This window comes from Stigmatopora argus, chromosome 6 (genome assembly GCF_051989625.1).
Source record: "Stigmatopora argus isolate UIUO_Sarg chromosome 6, RoL_Sarg_1.0, whole genome shotgun sequence".
Lineage (NCBI taxonomy): Eukaryota > Metazoa > Chordata > Actinopteri > Syngnathiformes > Syngnathidae > Stigmatopora > Stigmatopora argus.
In genome coordinates this window covers 1326706-1345593 of record NC_135392.1, presented here as the reverse complement: position 1 = coordinate 1345593, position 18888 = coordinate 1326706, and the positions used below count along the sequence as shown (strand labels likewise).

The window sequence follows — 18888 nt, the reverse complement described above, 5'->3', positions numbered from 1 at the left end:
GATTTGTGCAAGGTTAATCTTATTTTTTCTGCCCATTTCAACAGCCGTAAAGTTGAGCTGGTGTTGTCGAGGGGAATGGGCTTCCAGGGGGGATGTGCAATGTCTACAATGTGGTTTCTTGCGTATAGGGATGGCGTGATCGCAGAATTTTTGGGGCATTTTGAGACTCTGGCCAATACCGAGTTCCGATCCTTAGGGGAAAAAAATACCATATCCAAATATGTTTGGTCCACCCAATTTGAACAACATTATACCGTATTTTCTCGCATATTAGCCGCCTCCGCATATAAGCCGTAGCCTAAAAATTGCCTCAAAATCAATGAATTTGAATATTTCTCTCATATAAGCCGCCCCTGCTTCCTAATTTTCACCTCCATATTGGTGGTTTTAATAGGGAGTACAAATGTGTTACTTTGAAGGGAAAATCTTGCTGGATTGCACATTCTTAAAGGCTGTTGCTTGTACGTAGTAGACAAATTCAAAAAGTAAGTCACGTGAGCAGTACAATCAGGAAGTGCATTCGTAGTGGTCTGGGTAAGATGGCGGCCCCCTGAGTGACCAATGGCAGGCACAAGCGAGTTTTTTTTACGTTTTATGCAAGATACGCTATATTTATCAAAATTAATTTTGTTTAGCGTTTTATCTGTTTATGTCTATTTTGAAATAAATGACTGATGGGCCGCATTGTCTTGCGTTATGGCGTTTGGTCTTTGTCACCTTGCAGTTTCGTGCATGTCAAGTCCAATTTGTGCGCATATAAGCCTTACCCTCGATTCTGTCATCTTTTTTTAGCGACAAATACGGCGTATATGCGCGAAACTACGGTAAAAATAGGGTGATGTCAACATTCCACAAAAAATGAATCCCATCTCACTGCCACTGAAAGGAAATCAAACCAACACAGGCCGCACTAAGTCAGGTGAAAGAACCACTTCACCGCGCTAATTCCGAACTTACAACAACAAGAGAAAAAAAATGGCCACATTTGACCCGGCTGCCGCTGAAATGGATCATCCGTGACGCCGAGTATCTTTGCGAGCGACGACAGGACAAACAAGAGCGAGCCAACGCTGGCAAATCCATCCGCTCGCAAATCACCACAATGCAATTTCGCCTCATCCCGCTGAGAGAAATCAATTTAACGGGGGAATCCCTTTAGCGCGGCGACGTCGGTCGGACGCCACATGACCGAGGAAATTACAAGCGCTGGCTTGAAGAAAAAACGCCGGCTGCCCGAATTGGCCTCTCTCAGATCGACTGGCGTTTTTTTTTCCGAAGGAATCGAAGCGGACGAGGCGACCTTTTGCGCCCCTTCGTGCGCTCCCGGGCATCGTCACTGGTTTCCCACTGAGGGATTCGACATATTGAAGACAAAAAGCCTCCGCTAAGCCAACGCGACGTTCCAATTTGACCCTCGGGAAGATGGACAAATGTACACAAAAAATGTGGGCAAAGGACAAAATGCCGCAAATTTATAACAACTTGATAATTCTTATCGCAAATCGAGACAAATATATTTTTCAAGCTTATTTTTAGTTAAAAATGAGTTAATAGATTAATATGTAAGATAATTCAATTTTTCTTACACATCTAATGGTTGGTCATTTTTCACCTAAATATCAAAAAATTACGTTTGAACAATTTCTATTCTACATTATGGACATTTCTGACACATTTACTTGTAATAAGAAGCACTAATCTACATTGAACTGATAGTTTTTATTGACAAAGTTTAACTAAAGCTTCCAAACTGAATGTTTTTTGGGTGTAAATCCGATTTTAAATGACATTATCAAGCCAAATCTGGGAATTCATTTAATAAGGTTTTAATGGGAAAAATTTCCATGAAAATTATAATGGAATCAAGTTTTGCTTGATATAAGTGATTAAAACTTTTTAAAAGATTCATTTTCTTAATTTGCAGCTTGGAATAAGTGATTTTTTGCTTATTATTTGGAAAACATTACTTAGGATGAAGCTATAAATTTTCTATTTAAAATTTTATGTACTAATATAGTGCTTGAAATAAGTGTTAAGCTCTTTTTCAGCTGAATAAAAGTCTATTTTTCTTATTTGAAAAAATCCAAGTTGGCACATTGTATTAGAGGCACTGGAAGATTAATTCTCCCTTTTTTTTTACCCGAATTAAACTGAAAACGAGGCCATTTAATTAGTTTTAAGTAGGTGTGTGTTTATATTTTATTCCTGAGGCGTTTAGGCCAAAGTACAAATTTACTCATAAGCCTTTTATTTAATGAGAATGCCCAGAAACATAAATAAGCATTCTTCCCCAGGTTAAAAAAAAAAGTACCTTTCACTGCTCATTACCTCAAAAAATAATAAACTAACCCAGAACCGAGTTGATCCCCCATAGCCACATTGATAATCTTTTCGAGAAAGACAAAAACAAAACGAGCTTTCACGTTAAATAAGTGGAAATATATGTTTAATGCAGAGTACTGACGTGAGAAAACTAGTTAGCTTCAAACAGCAGCCGAGCTACAAATTCACCTAACTAGCGCGCTAACCAAAGAAGTCACTCATGTGAGGTAACAGAAACTATTTGTACTATTCCTGCGGGGCAGCTTTATTCGGATACAGTAATCCCGTGTTTAAAGAACAAGGCCCGTGGTCTCATTTCATGGCATTTCAAATGCTAAAAAGTAGCGCCAAACCCCGACACTTCTCTTTAAATCACTTCCTGACGTTGAAAATAGGAGAAGGAAGCGCATTTCGCCTCTCGGAAAATTCACTTCCGTTTCGCTCGTGCATCAAAACCCCCCTACACACACAGACGGGCGCACGCTTTTAATTAAAGACAACTTGTGCCCTCACGTCTCGGACTTGCTAAGCGTCCCCGGGGCCAGCCAACAAATCAAGCAACATTTGAAAAAGAGTTTGTCACGGCCAATTTCATGCGTCTGTCAACGGCTTCCTGAATCAAATGCGATTCCTCGTAATGAAGGTTGGCGCGACAGCGGAAAGGCTGACGTCAATCCTCATTGTTACGCCCGCAAAAGTCCAAAAGAGCTCAGGTCACAGATTCAGTCATTCGTTTTTATCCTCACGAGGGCCACGGGGGATGCTGGAGCCAACCCCAGTCAATCGCAGGGCACAAAGAAATGGACAAGTATTCACGCTGAGGTCATTTAGCATTCCATTAGTCTAATGTTTATGTTTTGGGGATGTGGGAGGAAACCAGAGTACCTGTAGAAAAGCCACGCAGACAAGGGGAAATCTAGCAACCTCCACACAGGAACGCAATGGGAATTCAACCCTTGATCTCAGAATTGTGAGGTCGACAGGCCACCCTAAAAATTGGTGATGACGCTGCACTTCCTGTTTTGTTACCCAACATATCGGAAAAATATGCAAAAAATTCTAAATCACTTTGGAATGTAAGCATCTTTTGTCCTAATTAAACATAAATAATAAGTGTGCTTTCACATAGGAATTCTAAAATAAATAACTATGTCGCTAGCCTCACAGTTTTGGGTTCGAGGGTTCGATCCCAGGTCAGTCCTCACTGTGTGGCGTTGCATGTTTTCCCCGGGCTTGCGTGGGTTTTCTCCGGGTACTCCGGTTTCCTCCCACTTCCCAAAAACATGCACAACACTCTAAATTGTCTAACCCTGGCTCTGATTGGTTGTCCTTTGTCTCCATGTGCCCTGCGATTGGCTGGCCACTGGTTCAAGGTGTCCCCGGCCTGGTGCCCCAAGTCGGCTGGGATAGGCTCCAGCACCCTTGTAACCCTTGTGAGGATAACTGATACATAAAATGGATGAAAAATAGTGGGGCAACCCCAGCACTACTGCATTAAGACCTCTACTTTACATTCAGTGTCTTGGGAGAAGATAAAAAAAAAGACTATGCAAACATGGCCGTAGAGCACATAGATGCATAAAATAGGTGTTGAGCAAAGGCAAAAGCAAATCCCCTCAGGGTAGACAAGAAATATTGCGCCACTGGAAGAGCGACTCTTTGACATGCTCAACAGGCACACGCCAATCCTCGAGCGCACGCCGCGTCAATTAAACATGCCGCGCGGCGCCCCTCCGCCGAGCCCCGCCCCCGGCGTTCCATCCCGCGACGCGCCAGAGCCCGATGTCACCGCCATTACAAGTCAACACGCGGGCGACGGCTTTTTGTTACGCGGGCTCGTCTGGGATTCGTCCGATCCCGCGGCTTTTTCCCCGACCGCGCCGCCACTTGTTCGACGGCGGCCTTTAAAGAGTTTCATTCTGCGGCATTGTGGGAAATTGCGGACAGTAAAAGTTTATCCGTGGTCCAAGTCCCATTTCCTCTTCGGACCTCGACCGCCATCCGCATCGCCGCCTTGGAAAGTTTTCACGCCAACGCCATTGTTTCTCTAGCGTGACCACCCTCTAACGTCCACATGTCATAACGCATTCGCCGTCGGCGCGGCGGCACCCCGGCGAACGTTTCCAGAAGAGAGCGAGAGCGAGAAGAAAGGAGCGTTAGCGCCACACCGCCGCCGAGCGCCAGGACCATCCATCATTTTAGTACCTATACGTCTTTTGTTTTTGGCAGCGGGCGCCGCTCCGAATTTGATTCCTCATCTCCGGAGTGCGCCCGCCCGCAGAGGGTGCTTGGCTTTGCTTCGGTGAGGCGGGTCTGGAAAAGTTGACCTCCACCCGCATCCCGAGGACTGCGCGCCCGCCTTCCTCAACGACTCCAACTCGGGGCACAGTTACGCTTCTGTGCTTTTTTATTTTTTTAATGCGTGTATACGTGTCGGTGGCGACGGGGGGAGGCAGCGGGGGGCTTGGTACTACTCACCCACGGCTAAATCCAGTAGATCGGCGCACAGGAGCAAGCACAACGAGAAGACGCTCATCGTTCCCTCCCTTTTGTTGCGTTAAATCCAAAAGTCCTCTGGCGTTTACATGCTCCCGGGGACGACGGCGACGCGGCCGTGCGGCGCCGCGCATTCCACGCCGGCGCGGCTGCAAGGTGCCCCCGAACTAGTGGTCATGGCGCGAGTCCGAGCGCAGAAGTTGCGAGGGATACGCTGCGTCGCCCCGCGTGGAGGGAGGGAAGGGCAGGGGGTGAAAAGGAAGGCTGGTCGGACCCCGGTCCTCGGCAAAAACCCGCTGCAACCAAAAAGGCGGCGGAGGCGAGAGGAGCCGCGCAGCAGTGAGATAAAACACGGGAATGTTCGGATGGAGGAGGCGAGCTCTCTCACTCTCTCTCTCTTGCTCACTCGCTCGCTCTCATCCCAACCCTCCTCCTCCTCCTCTTCATCCCGCGCCGCCTCCCCCCGTCGCGCAGTCAGTTCTCTTTTATTTCACACAGTTGCGTTCATTAATCCCCGGCTCTGGAACCTCTCTAATTCAGTCCATTAAGACGATTTAGTCGAAGCCAATAGGGAGGAAAATGACAAAAGGATATTCACATGCTAACGTTGCATAGTCAGAAAACACGTTGAGGACAACAACATGAAGGCTCACTTTGGCATTGAATTGAAAGTTCAGCCAATGCCGCAACCTACAAATGCCTCTACCTACAAATGCCCCTACCTACAAATGCCCCTACCTACAAATGCCCCTACCTACAAATGCCTCTACCTACAAATGCCTCTACCTACAAATGCCTCTACCCCCAAATTCCTCTACCTACAAACGCCTCTACTTACAAACGCCTCTACTTACAAACGCCTCTACTTAAAACTACTACTTACGAAATACAAATGCCTCTACATACAAAATATTCAGGTTCAAGTTCAAGTTACGAAACGTGAATTTCAAAAAATTCAAACATCTTTTACCATCCTGCCTTTTATTTTGAAATTGAAATCTCCCTCCCATTGGCCACCTCCCAATTCTCCCCAAAATAAATCAGTATTTCTGCTCACACAAAAAATTAAAGTGCATTCATAAAAGCGCTTTGATACAGACAGACATTCACTCCGAAATTGCCGTCATTAAATTAGAGCTGATTTATCCTGTATTTTGTTGAGAAGCGATGCATCTCAGCTCGACGCCTATCAGACAGACTCTTGAGTGCATAATCGTTTCAGACATGAATTAGAGGGTATTATTCATTAATTAAACTCATTCAATATACCCTTGAGTGTTATTCCGCTTCAAAAATTACATACGAGAAAAACTATTCCTTGGTCAACTTAACTGATACAATAAAACAATATGCAACAATACAATATGTTTCACAGGCAAACCTATTAATGTTTCTTTTTTTGCCGGATGCCTTTAAGCATTATTTCTTCTCCCTTCAATTGCCACTCGGGATATGGCGTCCATTCGCAAATGTCACACATTGGAGTAGAAAACAGATTTGCATACCAAAGTCACGCGCTGGCCGGTCGCTTCCGGCTGAGGACACGCCCACCGAGCCGCAAAAAGTCGAAGGAGTTAATGAATAAAATTAGTTGAGGCGGCGTGGTGGTGGAAGCACGCAGTTACTGATTAGTGACCTCCAATCTTTGAAGCAAGAGGAATTAAAATGTAGCAGGCGGAATGCAGCGGAGGGTTAGCGCAATTAATTCAAGCTCCGGTGCTCGAACGGGCTGCCAGCAAATTTGAATTTTAAATAAGAACAAAAGAAACTTGCCCAAATTTGGGAAAACGTGCTTAGCATCGCAAGCGTGTTATTTGGATTCGGGTTCCGTTGGACGCAATTTTGCTACCTTGGGGAGCTTTTGTTTTCAGGGACTGAAATAACAGTTAACATTATTTTCCTGCGCTCAGCTGGAGCGTTTAAAATCTAAATGTTTTCTCTTAACTTCAGGTCCTGCGGTTTATTTATTGGAAACAATGTGTTTTAAAATACCGGATTTTCTGGCATATTAGCTGCCTTTGCTTAGAAGCCGTACCCTTAAAATTGCCTTAAAAGGGTTGAATTTGACAATTTCTCGCGTATAAGCCGCTCCCTGATTCACAAATTTCACCTCCAAATTAATGGTTGTAACAAGGAGTACAAATGTGTTACTTTGAAGGGAAAATCTTAGGAAAATCATGGCACGTGCTATTTCTGAGGTACTGTCTCAATCAAAAGCACATTATTTGGGTCAATATCATAAGGAATGAATTAATCCAGGAATGGTTGTTTGCTTACTGCAAAACTGAAAATAACCACAAATAGTAAATATTAATTTGCCGACATCCATTGTTGAAAAACAGTATAGCAACGCTGTAAGTCTTGTGCGCATATAAGCGTACCTAATCATCACAAGTGGTATTTCTGAGATACTGTATAAATGAATGAATCTCAAGGACAAGTGAGTTCATTTTCTTTCTTGAATTTCATTCATAGACATCAAAATAAATTTTGTTAAGCATTTTATCTGTTCATCTTTTCTCGATTTTGAATTAAATGACCGTATCGACCGCATTGTCTTGCGTTATGGCCTTTTGGCTTTGTCACCTTGCAGTTTTGTGCATGTCACATCTCATTTATGCGCATATAAGCCATACCCTCAATTCAGTCATTATTTTTTTAGCAAAAAAAACGGCGTACATGCAAGAAAATACGGTATATCTTTTGTTTAAAAAGGCTGAGTGATGTTATTGGCGTCAATTGAATGCTTTTCAAAAGGATGTCGTCGTGAGATTTTTCAATCATTTTCAAAAGACTGAACATTTCAAAGTACAATCCACCCCGCCACGCCGGCCCAGGTGAGCCATGTTGATCTATCCATTTCAGAATGGCCGCCTTTCTTCAGAAAAGTCAAGGTAATGATCTATTGCGGCGGGCGGTCGGGTTTCTCTCTCGCCTGAAGAATGCAATTTCTGCATCCAAAGTATGAACGCGCTTGAATAAAGCCACTGGATTTCAATTCTTGGCCAAGTCTTGTCAATATATCAAGGTAATAAAGGCCAATCGATCGGCGGGGGAGCGACCCCGAGAGACCTTCAACTACGAGTGAACCCTCGCAAAAGGCAGCGTTCTGGCCAGAAATGATTCGCTGCTATTTTCGCTCCCAATTGGAAGTTTCTGGAGAAGAATCCCGTCGAGTCGAGATGACTTGAAAGGGTACACGATACCCGGACGGAGAAGTCGGGCGGCGAAAACGACCCCGGCGCGACCCGCCGTCGTCTCGCCGCGACCGTCAATTGGTTCAGGTCCGCTGGTGCTAAGGTGCCGTCGCACGTCCCTGGTGGGTAGTGTCAACAGCAATTTTCTGGGGTAACGGACCCGTACATGCTGCGGCCGCCGTGGCATAAATGCTTTCCTTCTGCTCCCTCCGACACCGCCAGGACAAATCAATAAACTTTAAATGGCGCTCAGCTTTTCACTTTTTGCTCAGAGAAAAACGCACCTTTGGCCTTTTTGCAAAGTACCGTGGCCAAATAATGCACAATCAAGAGGCAAAAGTCGGAGTAGTTTTTTTGTTTTATCAGAAACCTAAGACAAACATACTAGTTTTAAGTAAATATAGTCTAATTGAGAACAACAGGATAAGGAATTTGTTGACATAACTGCTTTTCAGACAACTATTCCCAAAAAGAAGCAACATACATGCTTTCGGTGGTCAGAGACAAAAATAAGTCTCACTTTTGTCGCAGGCCAAAATATGAAAAAGAAGGGCGACTTATAGTCTGGAAAATATGGTACTTGATCCACAGGACACTAACAAGGCAACTACTGTATTCATTCGAGTTAAACGCGCAAAATTCAAATAGCATTTGGCAAGTTTATAGGGTCAAAATAAAAATAAGTTGCTCCATGGTAACGTTAGCCTTCGCACACATTAGCCTTGGAATGGAATCAATTGGTTGGCGAATCTGATGATGAATCAGACTTTGAAAAATGTCAAATATTATGATGAAGACGCGACAACGATATGCCTACTTCCATCGCTTTATGTCATCGTGAATTAAAGATATAAAAAGCCTAACGTAAAAGACATCTAAAATATGAGTGCGCGAGAGGAATTTTTTAGTCAGGCAGACAACAGAACCCGCGTGCAAAATCATATTAATGAGTAAGTGATAAGAACAAGACAGTATGTTAACAGATGGACATCATTTTTGGAAGAAAAAAAAAACTAATTTTAACTGCAATTTCTCTGCTCATGTTTGAAAGTGCAATGTTGACATCTTATGGTCGATACGTGAAAAAAAAATCCTGTTCTAGTCCTCTCTTTCTTTGTTAAAACTATTCTAAGTCTTTCCCAAGACATACATAACATTGAAGTACCATTTATACAGGCTCCTAAGAATAAACCATATTGATCATTTCAAAATTCCAGTTAACATTTTTATGATTTTATTTACTGTTGGCGATACAGCTTTAGCCAAACAACACGTGTTCATTTTGTTTTAACCATTATCTCACTTTAGTTAAAAAAAGCTGTACTTCCTGGCAGCCAATAAGATTTGACGCCCCCTTCAAAAAGACTGTTTTGGTTTTGTTGTGACAACGTCAGGCGGCTTTTATATTGAAACACAAACAAAAAGAACTAACCTTTTCTTTTATCAACGATATTTTTGGTCATTTTATAACGTCTACTCTTTTGTATTGATGTGAATAAAGTTATATACAAAAAAAGCTTACGTCTACATTTCAGTGTCTGCCGAGAGATTTCCAAAAGACCGTTCTTGGAGTTGTTAGCCGTCAGTTACAAAACAAACGCACTAAAAGGTCAATGGCCATCAAGACGTGGACAATTGACAAAAACTAGTTTCAACCGGAATCGTCCAAGACAGTGACGAGGAGAAAGAGATCTTCAGCCGAACAAAAACACTCCGAAACGAAGACCAAAGCAGACCGTGGGAGTGGTTTGGAATTTGCTCCATTCCCCCAATGAAATTCGCCATCATTTTTTTCCACGGCCAACACTCGTGTGGACCAATACGGCGAGCTCGCAATCGGTGGTAATCCCGAGCGACATGGCCGACGCCCCCTCGTACGTCAGCGGCGAGCTGGGCACGCGTCTCCTTTCGATACACTCCGTGTGGTTAAAAGGGGGCGCCTGTGAGCCGATGACTATACAAATGTGCGGCGCTTGAATTGGCTCTTATCACGGCGAGCGGCGCTCAGAATACCAATGGGCGTCTTTAGCGGCAGAGGCGGGCGACCCGTCGGCCCGGCTAGCGATCGAACAGCGTTTAATTTCTCAGGTACAGTCGGAGCGCCTTCTAATTATCCTCATTACGCCGCCCAAATGTCTTTCATTTCTTCGGCGAGGAATGTTTTATTAGGGTACGTCGTGAAAAAGAAATGTTACTTTTGTGCGTGGTGGAACGTGACGAGCATTGGCGGGACTTATTGTTGCCCGATCGGACCAAGATTTTATTCTATTTTTACATGACTGGGATGGTCCATGTTCACCGTAGCAATTTTGGCTGACAGGTTAATCGTGAGTTGGTTAGTTAGTGTGCCGGCCTCGCAGTTGTGTGGTCGAGGGTTCGATCCCAGGTGGGTCCTCACTGTGTGGAGTTCGCATGTTCTCCATGGGGTGGCGTGGGTTTTCTCTGGGTACTCCAGTTTCGGCCCACATCCCAAAAACACGCATGCTAGCCTAGCTGGTTGAGCACTCTAAATTGTCTTTAGATAAGAGCGTGATTGGTCGTCTGCCTCCCGGTGCCCTGCGATTGGCTGGCCACCGATTCAAAGTAAACTCTAGTTTCCTCCAACATCCACACCATCACATCCGCCCCAAAAATGCTAGCTAGGCTAATTGTACGCTAAATTGTCCCTAGGTATGAATGTGATTGGCTGGCCAAAGTCAAGTGGGATAGACTCCAGCACCCCCCGCAACCCTCGTTCGAAAAACCAACGAAGGAATTTGCGGATCTGGAAAAAGCAGAGCATTTTCGCAGGAGACGCTATTTTTAGACGTCAAATATTCTTACGAGCGCTTTCAAAGAAACTAATAGCAATCTGTGTAAAACCTGGATTAAAAAAGGCATGCTTTTTTTTCTTTTTTTTTTCCTGGTGAGTCATTTTCTTACTGGCTTTCCGCAGGCTCGCAGCTTTGAGGCTCTTACATGTTGAAAACGCTCATTTTCAAAGAGATTACAACACATATCTGTTGGAAGCAGAAGTGCATGGATATTACGCACGCGAGGGGGAGCCTGGCCAGGGTTGTTCGGGTTGTTCGGGTTGGGGGAATCAGACGGGTGAAAATGAGCCAGTGGGGAACGCATTGCAGTCGGGACGAGGATTAGCGGCGACTTTCTTCAAAATGGGACAAGAGCAGGCAGGCGAGTGAGGATCAATCAAGGTGGTGCCGCTTTCGCTTATTAATGCCTGTCAATTCCAAGACAAGCGTCTTCGTTCTCATTCACCAGACCCCCCCAAAAAGAGGGCAAGTGTGATGGAATATTAACGGAGGAAATATTTATCTCAATGGGGGAAAAATGAGGTCAAATGTTCCGTCATCTGCTTCCGTCTGTCAGTTAGCTGACATCCCGCAAGTTAATCAGCAGATTTGGATGAAATTTGGAGGCAGATGGCCGTAAGCCTGCAAGGTTCACTTGATCACATCCGGGCCGTGGAAGCCTGCCACGGGACCTTTAATTACCTTTTTTTTTTTGGGGGGGTTTAAAGTCATCTTACATTTTAGCCGTCGTTAATATAGAGGATCTTAACGATGATTAACACGCAATGTCACATCACGTTATGGCGTAGTAGATAGAACAAGGGTGTCAAACTCGGTCGGGTTGGTTCGCGGGCCGGATTAACGTCAACTCGATTTCATGTGGGGCGGACTATTTCAGATGTAATATTTTGATTTTTACGGATTAAAAGAACTGGATTAAAAGCCCTAAATACACCGTTTTTTTCTAGATTTCAAACTGTTTATTTTAGCTTTTTTTTTCTTAGTAAGGGAAAACCTATTAATCATTGTTCTTCATTTCAAAAGGAAACAAAATATTTTAATAAAGTGGAAAACTGAAAATATAAAATATTTTAATGATGTTCCATATTGAGGTGGAAAACTCAAAATATTTTTATTTATAGATTTTAGAATTTTTTAAACTAAAAACACGAAAAAAATAATTGGACTGAAAAAATTGCAATTATTGCTTTAAAAAGGGAAACATTCGGAAATATAACATACATTTTTAATCTTCATTCGAATTTGATCCTAAAACAGAAAGTGATTAACTTTCTCGGGCTGCATAAAATGATGCGGCGGGCCAGATTTGGCCCCCGGCCCGCCACTTTGACACCCGTGGCGGAGAAGACGATACCAGAAATCCGACTGGACTACGGAAATAGCCGGAAACGTACGACAATGTTCCTTTTAATGATGGTACTAAGTAAGAGGCTCTTTACTCTGTCCAAGAATGTGGCAAGCGGATTTTTCATTGACATGATTTAGCGCAGAGTGAAATTAATTTGGGAGAGCAGCGCGCCCATTAATCTCATGTGTGACCTTCTTTATTCTACCTGAGCCATCTGGAGTGGAAATTATGTCAAGCTCCTATCCATATTATTATAACGGACATTCTTGTTTGCTGCTTCTAGCCGTGAAATTCATTTCCTCATCGGGGGACTAACATTATTATTATTTATTTTATTTTTTTCCGGTTCTGTGTTTAAGTGATCCCATGCTAGTAAACAATCAATCCAAACAAAACCTGATTAATGTATAGAGCGTTAATCCCGCAATACTGACAAAGCGTCTCTTAATGAACTTGTAATTAACAAAGCCCCCAGCTGATTTCCTCATTGAAATTCACGCACACCGCCGGACCCTCGTATAATCATATTACGGTAATTGTTAGACGATGATTGCGGGTAAACGTAGTGGTTGACGGGGAGGTCTGCAAATGTTTATCTCTTCATTAATAAATATGTGACACTTGTCTTAATGCCGGATACTCCAAATGAACCGTTGGGGACGTTTTGTTGCTAGGTGTTGTTTGTTTACTATTCATAACGACCCATGGGAAAACAATAAATCAAGTTTGACTCACTAAAATTGTTTTAGGTTTGATTGGGGGACAATAATTGACTGATGGAATAATTGTTTATCAAATAAATTGGCAGTGATTTTAGAAATTGACTACATTACGTCAATTGTTTGCCAAAGACAATAAAGATAAAGTGAACAATTCTCTTTCAACATGTGCTAGCTAGCTAGTTAGCACAAAACAGTACATACGGAACTGCTGAAAATGTGGGTGTGCCTGTTGTATGGTTTTGGTTAGAATAACTGTGAAGGGGGCGGAGTCAACGACAGGCGACGTCAAATAACGAAAGCACTTTTTGTAACCCACACCGGCATCCCACGCGGCCTTATTTGGCTGAGTGCATTCTCTTGGAATTGACCCAAAATGCTGCTCAAAACCAACATGGTCGCCGATTCCGCCGCTTTGCCTAACCTTGACCGGCACCCTATAAATAGCAGCAAAACGGCGTTGGGAGCACCGCGAGCGTCTCCCGCCCCGTAGCTGAAATTAGCCAAATACCACCGCACAAGGATGAAGGTCTGTCTACACGTGGCGGAGTAGCAAAGCGCTCGCTCGCTTGCTCGCTCGCACACCGGCACTCTCCATTAAACCCGTGAGAGTGGCTAATTAAATTGGCTAATTTGATCCCAGGTGCATCCCCACCCAGAGAGCTTGATCTGGCTTCTAGTCGGGTAATTAAGTCAAAACACTAGCGATCCGGGCGGCGTACCCCCTTCTGCGAGACCCCCGAGTGGTGCTACCGAGTACTTTGATGATCCGCTCGATGGGAGGGGCTTCATGTCTTGAATTTTAAGATGATTGTCAGCCTAGTCGCTTAGTATTTTTATTTGTTTTTTCTCACGTTCGTTTTGGAAAAATATCCCATTTCGGTGTGCGGTTGCCATGGGCAGAAATACACGACGGATTCATTTGAACTGGGAGGGTTGGCAGCAAATGAATGAGATGAAGTCCTATTTATGTAGGCCTATAAATCATGAAAAGGGGCTTGGCAGATAAAGTAGCTAAGTAGAAACATTTAAGCAGATAAATGATTTAAAATCAAATGTAGGATAAAAGCCAGCAAGTATTTGTCTTGCAAGTCTCAAGCTGGTCTTGATTGGACAGCTGTTGTCGTAATGGCGGTGAATACGTCCAATGTAGTTAAGGAGAAGGATGCCCCGACTTAAAAGTTAAACGGAAAGAAATTATCCTTATCGTATGTAACCAAGCGGAAGGAATCTTGATGAGCAATTTGAAAAAAATAAAAAATCATTTTCTGTTGAAAATGCAAACTAAAAGCCAGTATTTACCCTATTTCTCAGCCGAGATGTTATCAAATCAACTTCAGCTAATCAAATATGAGTATCCAACATTAGCCTGCCTCCTTCGTTATGTCATTAATACTCATCGTCACAAGCTCATTAAATGCTGCCTTCGGGTACTCTCGCAAATTGTAAATTCCAAGTAGGTTCTGTTCATTTGCTTTTGTTATCGTAGCAAAAACGGACGTACCTCGACATACGAGTGCCCCGACATACGAGCAATTTGAGATACGAGCATCATAAGAACATGGCCACTGTCTTCCCGTCGCAACTCCCTCGTGTAATGTCTCTCTACGAGCACTGGGCGGAGCGTTGCATTTTTTTTCAGTGTTTTTTCCCCTTTAGTCAGTGTGAATGGCGGCGCTTGTTCGCTAATACGGGAGGAGTATATACTACTTCTCGTTGGCAAGTGGTCGTGCGTTATCCTATTGTGAGGACAGTTGTTTGCATCATTTTGGGAATATTTTGAAGGGAAGACAAACGCAAACAACCCTCGATAGATTGCAGCTGAAAGTCAGGGTGGAGGCGGGGCCAATAGAGCCAACCTGGGAGAAGGTATCAAAATTTAAAACAAAATTAGAATTAAGTTTAGAGTAAGCTTAGATTAAATTTATTTTTGAGTGTCTGCATCGTAATCCAAGTTCATTTAAATTTATGTTATGTTTCGAGCGTGCTGCCGTGCAAAAAGTCTCATCCAATATACTATTTTGAGTGTTTTTTCAGACGCTTGCAACCAATTAATTTGTTTTTTGTTCATTCCTATGGGAACTGTTTCATTTGAGTTACGAGTAGAATGCTACAGCTCAACTTTTGAAGCGCATCTAAACACGCGATGGTAACATTTCCACTGTTATTCCTTGGGCGGGGAGATAATGGACTGGAATATCGTTGGCGAAAACTCGGCGCAGTTTGTTCGGCTTGGCTTAGGGGGGGGGGGCACTTTTGCAGCCCACGCAGGAGTGAACACATCACTAAATGATGATGGATGGATGAACACCTCGCGCCCTTGGATCTAATTATCCCGAATTTTCCTTGTTAAAAAATGCCACGTCTCGGAGCTCCCCGAATGGACGCTAAAGAGCGCCCGACGCTAACTAGCCTTGATGAAAGAACGCCGTTGGAGTCGGGGAATCTTTTGTTCTAATTGCCCGCGAAAGCAGTTCGTTACCGTCATAAGGTTGCTCCTTTAGTAAAAGTGAAAATTGCTAATGTCCCGAAACTAAATCTTGTTTGTTCGTTCTCCGTGGATAAACTCCGTGAGCGAGGGCAGCTGCTCCAAAGCTCATTTCCTAACGACGCCCGTCGCTCCGTTTGATTTTTGTAAATATCCGACGTACGCGTATCGCTTCCTCCGCGCGATGATCCGTTGCTCCCTAAACGGATTTAGCGCTCGGCTTGCGTGGCGAGGTAGGCCGCCATCGCACCCCACTTTGCTTTCACTTCGGTGAATTTCAACGGCACGTTTGGCTCATTTTGCGTTAAAAAAAATAAACATTAGACTGCACGCAACGATTTTCTGTTATTTGTCAAGTCGGGCTACGAGTATCGCTTGTTGGGGAACCCCTTAAGGCCTCATTGTGGGTGTATGGTTTTCTTATACACATTTTTTGGGGCATACCAACTTTGAAACGATTTCATCTCTAACCTTTGTGGTGGTGGTAATATTTCAAACATCCAAAAAAAGTAGGAAATCGGTAAAGTTAGATTCAGTTTTTGCTGGAAAAAAAACATCCCATTTTAATTTCCAATGGACCCATTCATTAACACCAGAAAAAAATGAGTCACAAAAAAGCCTGCCCCAAAAAACTACCAAGAATATGCAGAGAATTTCTGGTTCACCTGACAAACTGAATTTTAATCTCTTAAATTATTCTAATCTGCTAAAATTGCAGTTTATGACTTGATTCACGAGATATTGTGAATTTAATCTCCTAAAGTGTTAGCTATTCAGTGAAAAAACGTTATCGGTCGCCTCTTCATCGTCCCTTTAACATCAACTCGGCCATCTTTTCTGCTTCATCACGCTACATCGAGGGGCGGGGACTATCGGCCCAAACTGGCGACGCGGCTTCGCCCCCCGACTTGCGTTACCTTGACCTTGTACGTGAACCTATCACGCGGCGAGAAAAAAAAAACACCACTGATCTAAACCCTGCATTTCTTTACCGGTTGACGATTAAAAGGATGTTACACAGCTACCGACCGACAAGTATGAACGGGACTGAAAGATGAAAACTAAATAAATAGATAAAGATAAAAATCTCCCCTCCCAAGGCCAACTTGTGAGTTCATCTCTCACTAAGACGGAATGTTTACAAAAGAGCTGAACAGAAAGCAAAAAGATTGAATACCCTTGAAAATGTCTCTTAAATGCTCTCCGAGAAAATAGTAAGTGTTTTATTTATGATGTTGCGACTGTAAACCGTAGTTGGTGCTTGAATAGCCAGTATTAAAGCGGCGACAGTGGCCCTTTCAGCCGCAAGCCTCGCGACCGGAGAATTTTAATTTGAGACGGACGCGTTGGTCCAAATCGGAAAGCTCTCAAAGCTTTAACTTGACACAACGGAGACTTTCCGATGATGACCAAGCCAGCCGGAGAGAGTCGTTCGGCCGGAAACAAAACTTCAAATTGTTGAATTGATCGTTCGGCCAACAAGGAGACAAAAATGGCGGCGCCAAACTTTCCCTACTTCTTTACTTCGAGCAAGCTTTGAAAGTATTGGACAAAAACCCAAAAACGAAATAATACTGTTAAATATGCTGATGCCACCTTAGTTAACAAAATCTTCCGACACAAAGCTCCGCCTCCACTGCAAGATTTTGTACCCAAAACAATTTAAGACATCACCAAGGGCTGGCTCTAGAGGTGACTGTGTAGTTCCCTTCAAAAAGAATGCTAAATTAGCCAAAGCACTTTCTCTATTCAAACCTGGAACTCGATACCAATTAACATACGTGAACTCCTGTCTCTGAACCAATCATCTTAAAGCCTGGCTAGTAGACCAACAAAATTGCCATCACAACGCTGTCTAAAACTGTTTCTAAAACTGTGTGTGTGTGTCTAGTATGTGTCATCGTTTATCTTCAACCTACACAAGGGACTAAAGATGGAAATTTGCCCTCGGCTACAATCTTACATATTTACGTTCATTAAAATGAATATAAAATTGTTCATTCCTATGTGGCGTCCCTTATGAAATGGCAAGTGAGGTGCTTTATGGAATAATTGGAATTCACGTATTTCAGTACAACCATTGAATTGTAAGTTTATACTACACAAAACAGGCAGAAAGAGAAGTAAAAATGCAAAGGGAAACAATCGGGAAGCTAGCGTTAACATACTAACATTGTGCATGTGATGGTTGTATGGATATATTTTACATTTGGATGCTTTTTTGTGTGTTTGTTTTGTTGTTGTTTTTTAAAATAAATTGCTACGATCAGGCATTTTGTCAAAATCGAGAAACACAAATTCGGGTACTGAACTATGTGTTCGGGTAATATGCAAAAGTGTCGGTTTTATTTACAAGGCTAATCAAATGAGTTTTCTTACTGCAAAAAGTTCTGCTTCATATTTCCAATTATCCCATTTTAATGAAGTAGGAAATTTAATTTATTCTAGTTTTTTTGTATTACAATACATTGATAATTATTTTTTCCATGCGATTACAAAACTCAATCACCTAATTAATTCAGGCTCGAGGCCAAAAAAAACACTTTACAGATTAAAACAAAAAGTAAAAATGGATCATTAGCAGACTGCTTGTCAAATTTGGCAACTCTATTTGAGAGCTTCAAGTTAAATTAAATTCCCAGGCTTTTTATCTCCCGCAAAGGTATTTTGAATATACTACGCATTGTACTGAATTGTTTACGCGTGTGGGCAAAGCCACGTGGGTGTGATCTGGATTAGTGGCTGCGCAACGTGTGGCTAAAACCGGCAATAGGATTAATTCAAGGTGGGCTTGAAAGAGGCGAGAGATTCTGCCGCCGCTGCCTTTTACCTCGTCAACGAACGTTCAACTTCGCTCGCGAGTGAACGCAAATACTGATAAGCGTGTGTACAGTGTCGTCACGGAAGGGAGCTTTTTCAATCAAAATACGCCAAGGCTACGCATCTTTAGAAATACGCTATTTTTTGGCGTAATCGGAGCCAATTAAGCGACTTCGCAATAGCTTTTTTACAAGAGCGTCAAAAGAAATCCATGTTTGGAAAAGCACCCCGAGGCCACCGGTTGAAAAATTTATGGCGAGACAGACGGCTTCGCCGGCGCCGGTCGGAAGATTTTTACAGCCCTGCTTTGCGTGCTTGTGATCTTATGCATTGTGAATGACTCTCGCCCTGGAAATAATATTCCAAAAGACGTAATCGTAATACTTGAATAATGTACGATGAACGTGGTATTATTGCTTTTGATTGAGTCGTCCAAAATAAACTGTGCTTGCCCACGGCTCTATTGAAAAATTCCAGTCGGCCGCCACGGACACGTCAATTTGTTCTTCTTTTTCGTAGCCGCCGGAGCATTTAAACACTTGATCACGTGTTCCGGACGGCGCTTTTTTTCTACTTCTGGTTCACGTTAAAGCGCAAATTGAGTTGCGACCCCGGCTGGTGTCACTTCATCTAAATCACCAGGGATGAAGGCGAGGCTTTCCGAGGATGTTATTAATGGCTTTCG

General features: G+C 43.2%; 1 protein-coding gene across 2 annotated transcripts in view; it reads right to left on the bottom strand.

Annotated features, from left to right (window-relative positions):
- The window catches only part of LOC144075839 (immunoglobulin superfamily member 21-like), a 182925-nt gene that overhangs the window by 145490 nt on the left and 18547 nt on the right, over positions 1 to 18888 (bottom strand). Inside the window, exon 1 of one of the 2 annotated variants that reach the window (XM_077603260.1) lies at positions 4801 to 5200. The exons of the other annotated variant lie outside the window; for it this stretch is intronic. Within the exon in view, the coding sequence (XP_077459386.1) occupies positions 4801 to 4858 (58 nt within the window). The 5' untranslated portion in view covers positions 4859 to 5200. Of the gene's footprint in view, positions 1 to 4800; positions 5201 to 18888 lie in introns of those variants that run through there. 2 annotated transcript variants of the gene reach the window in all.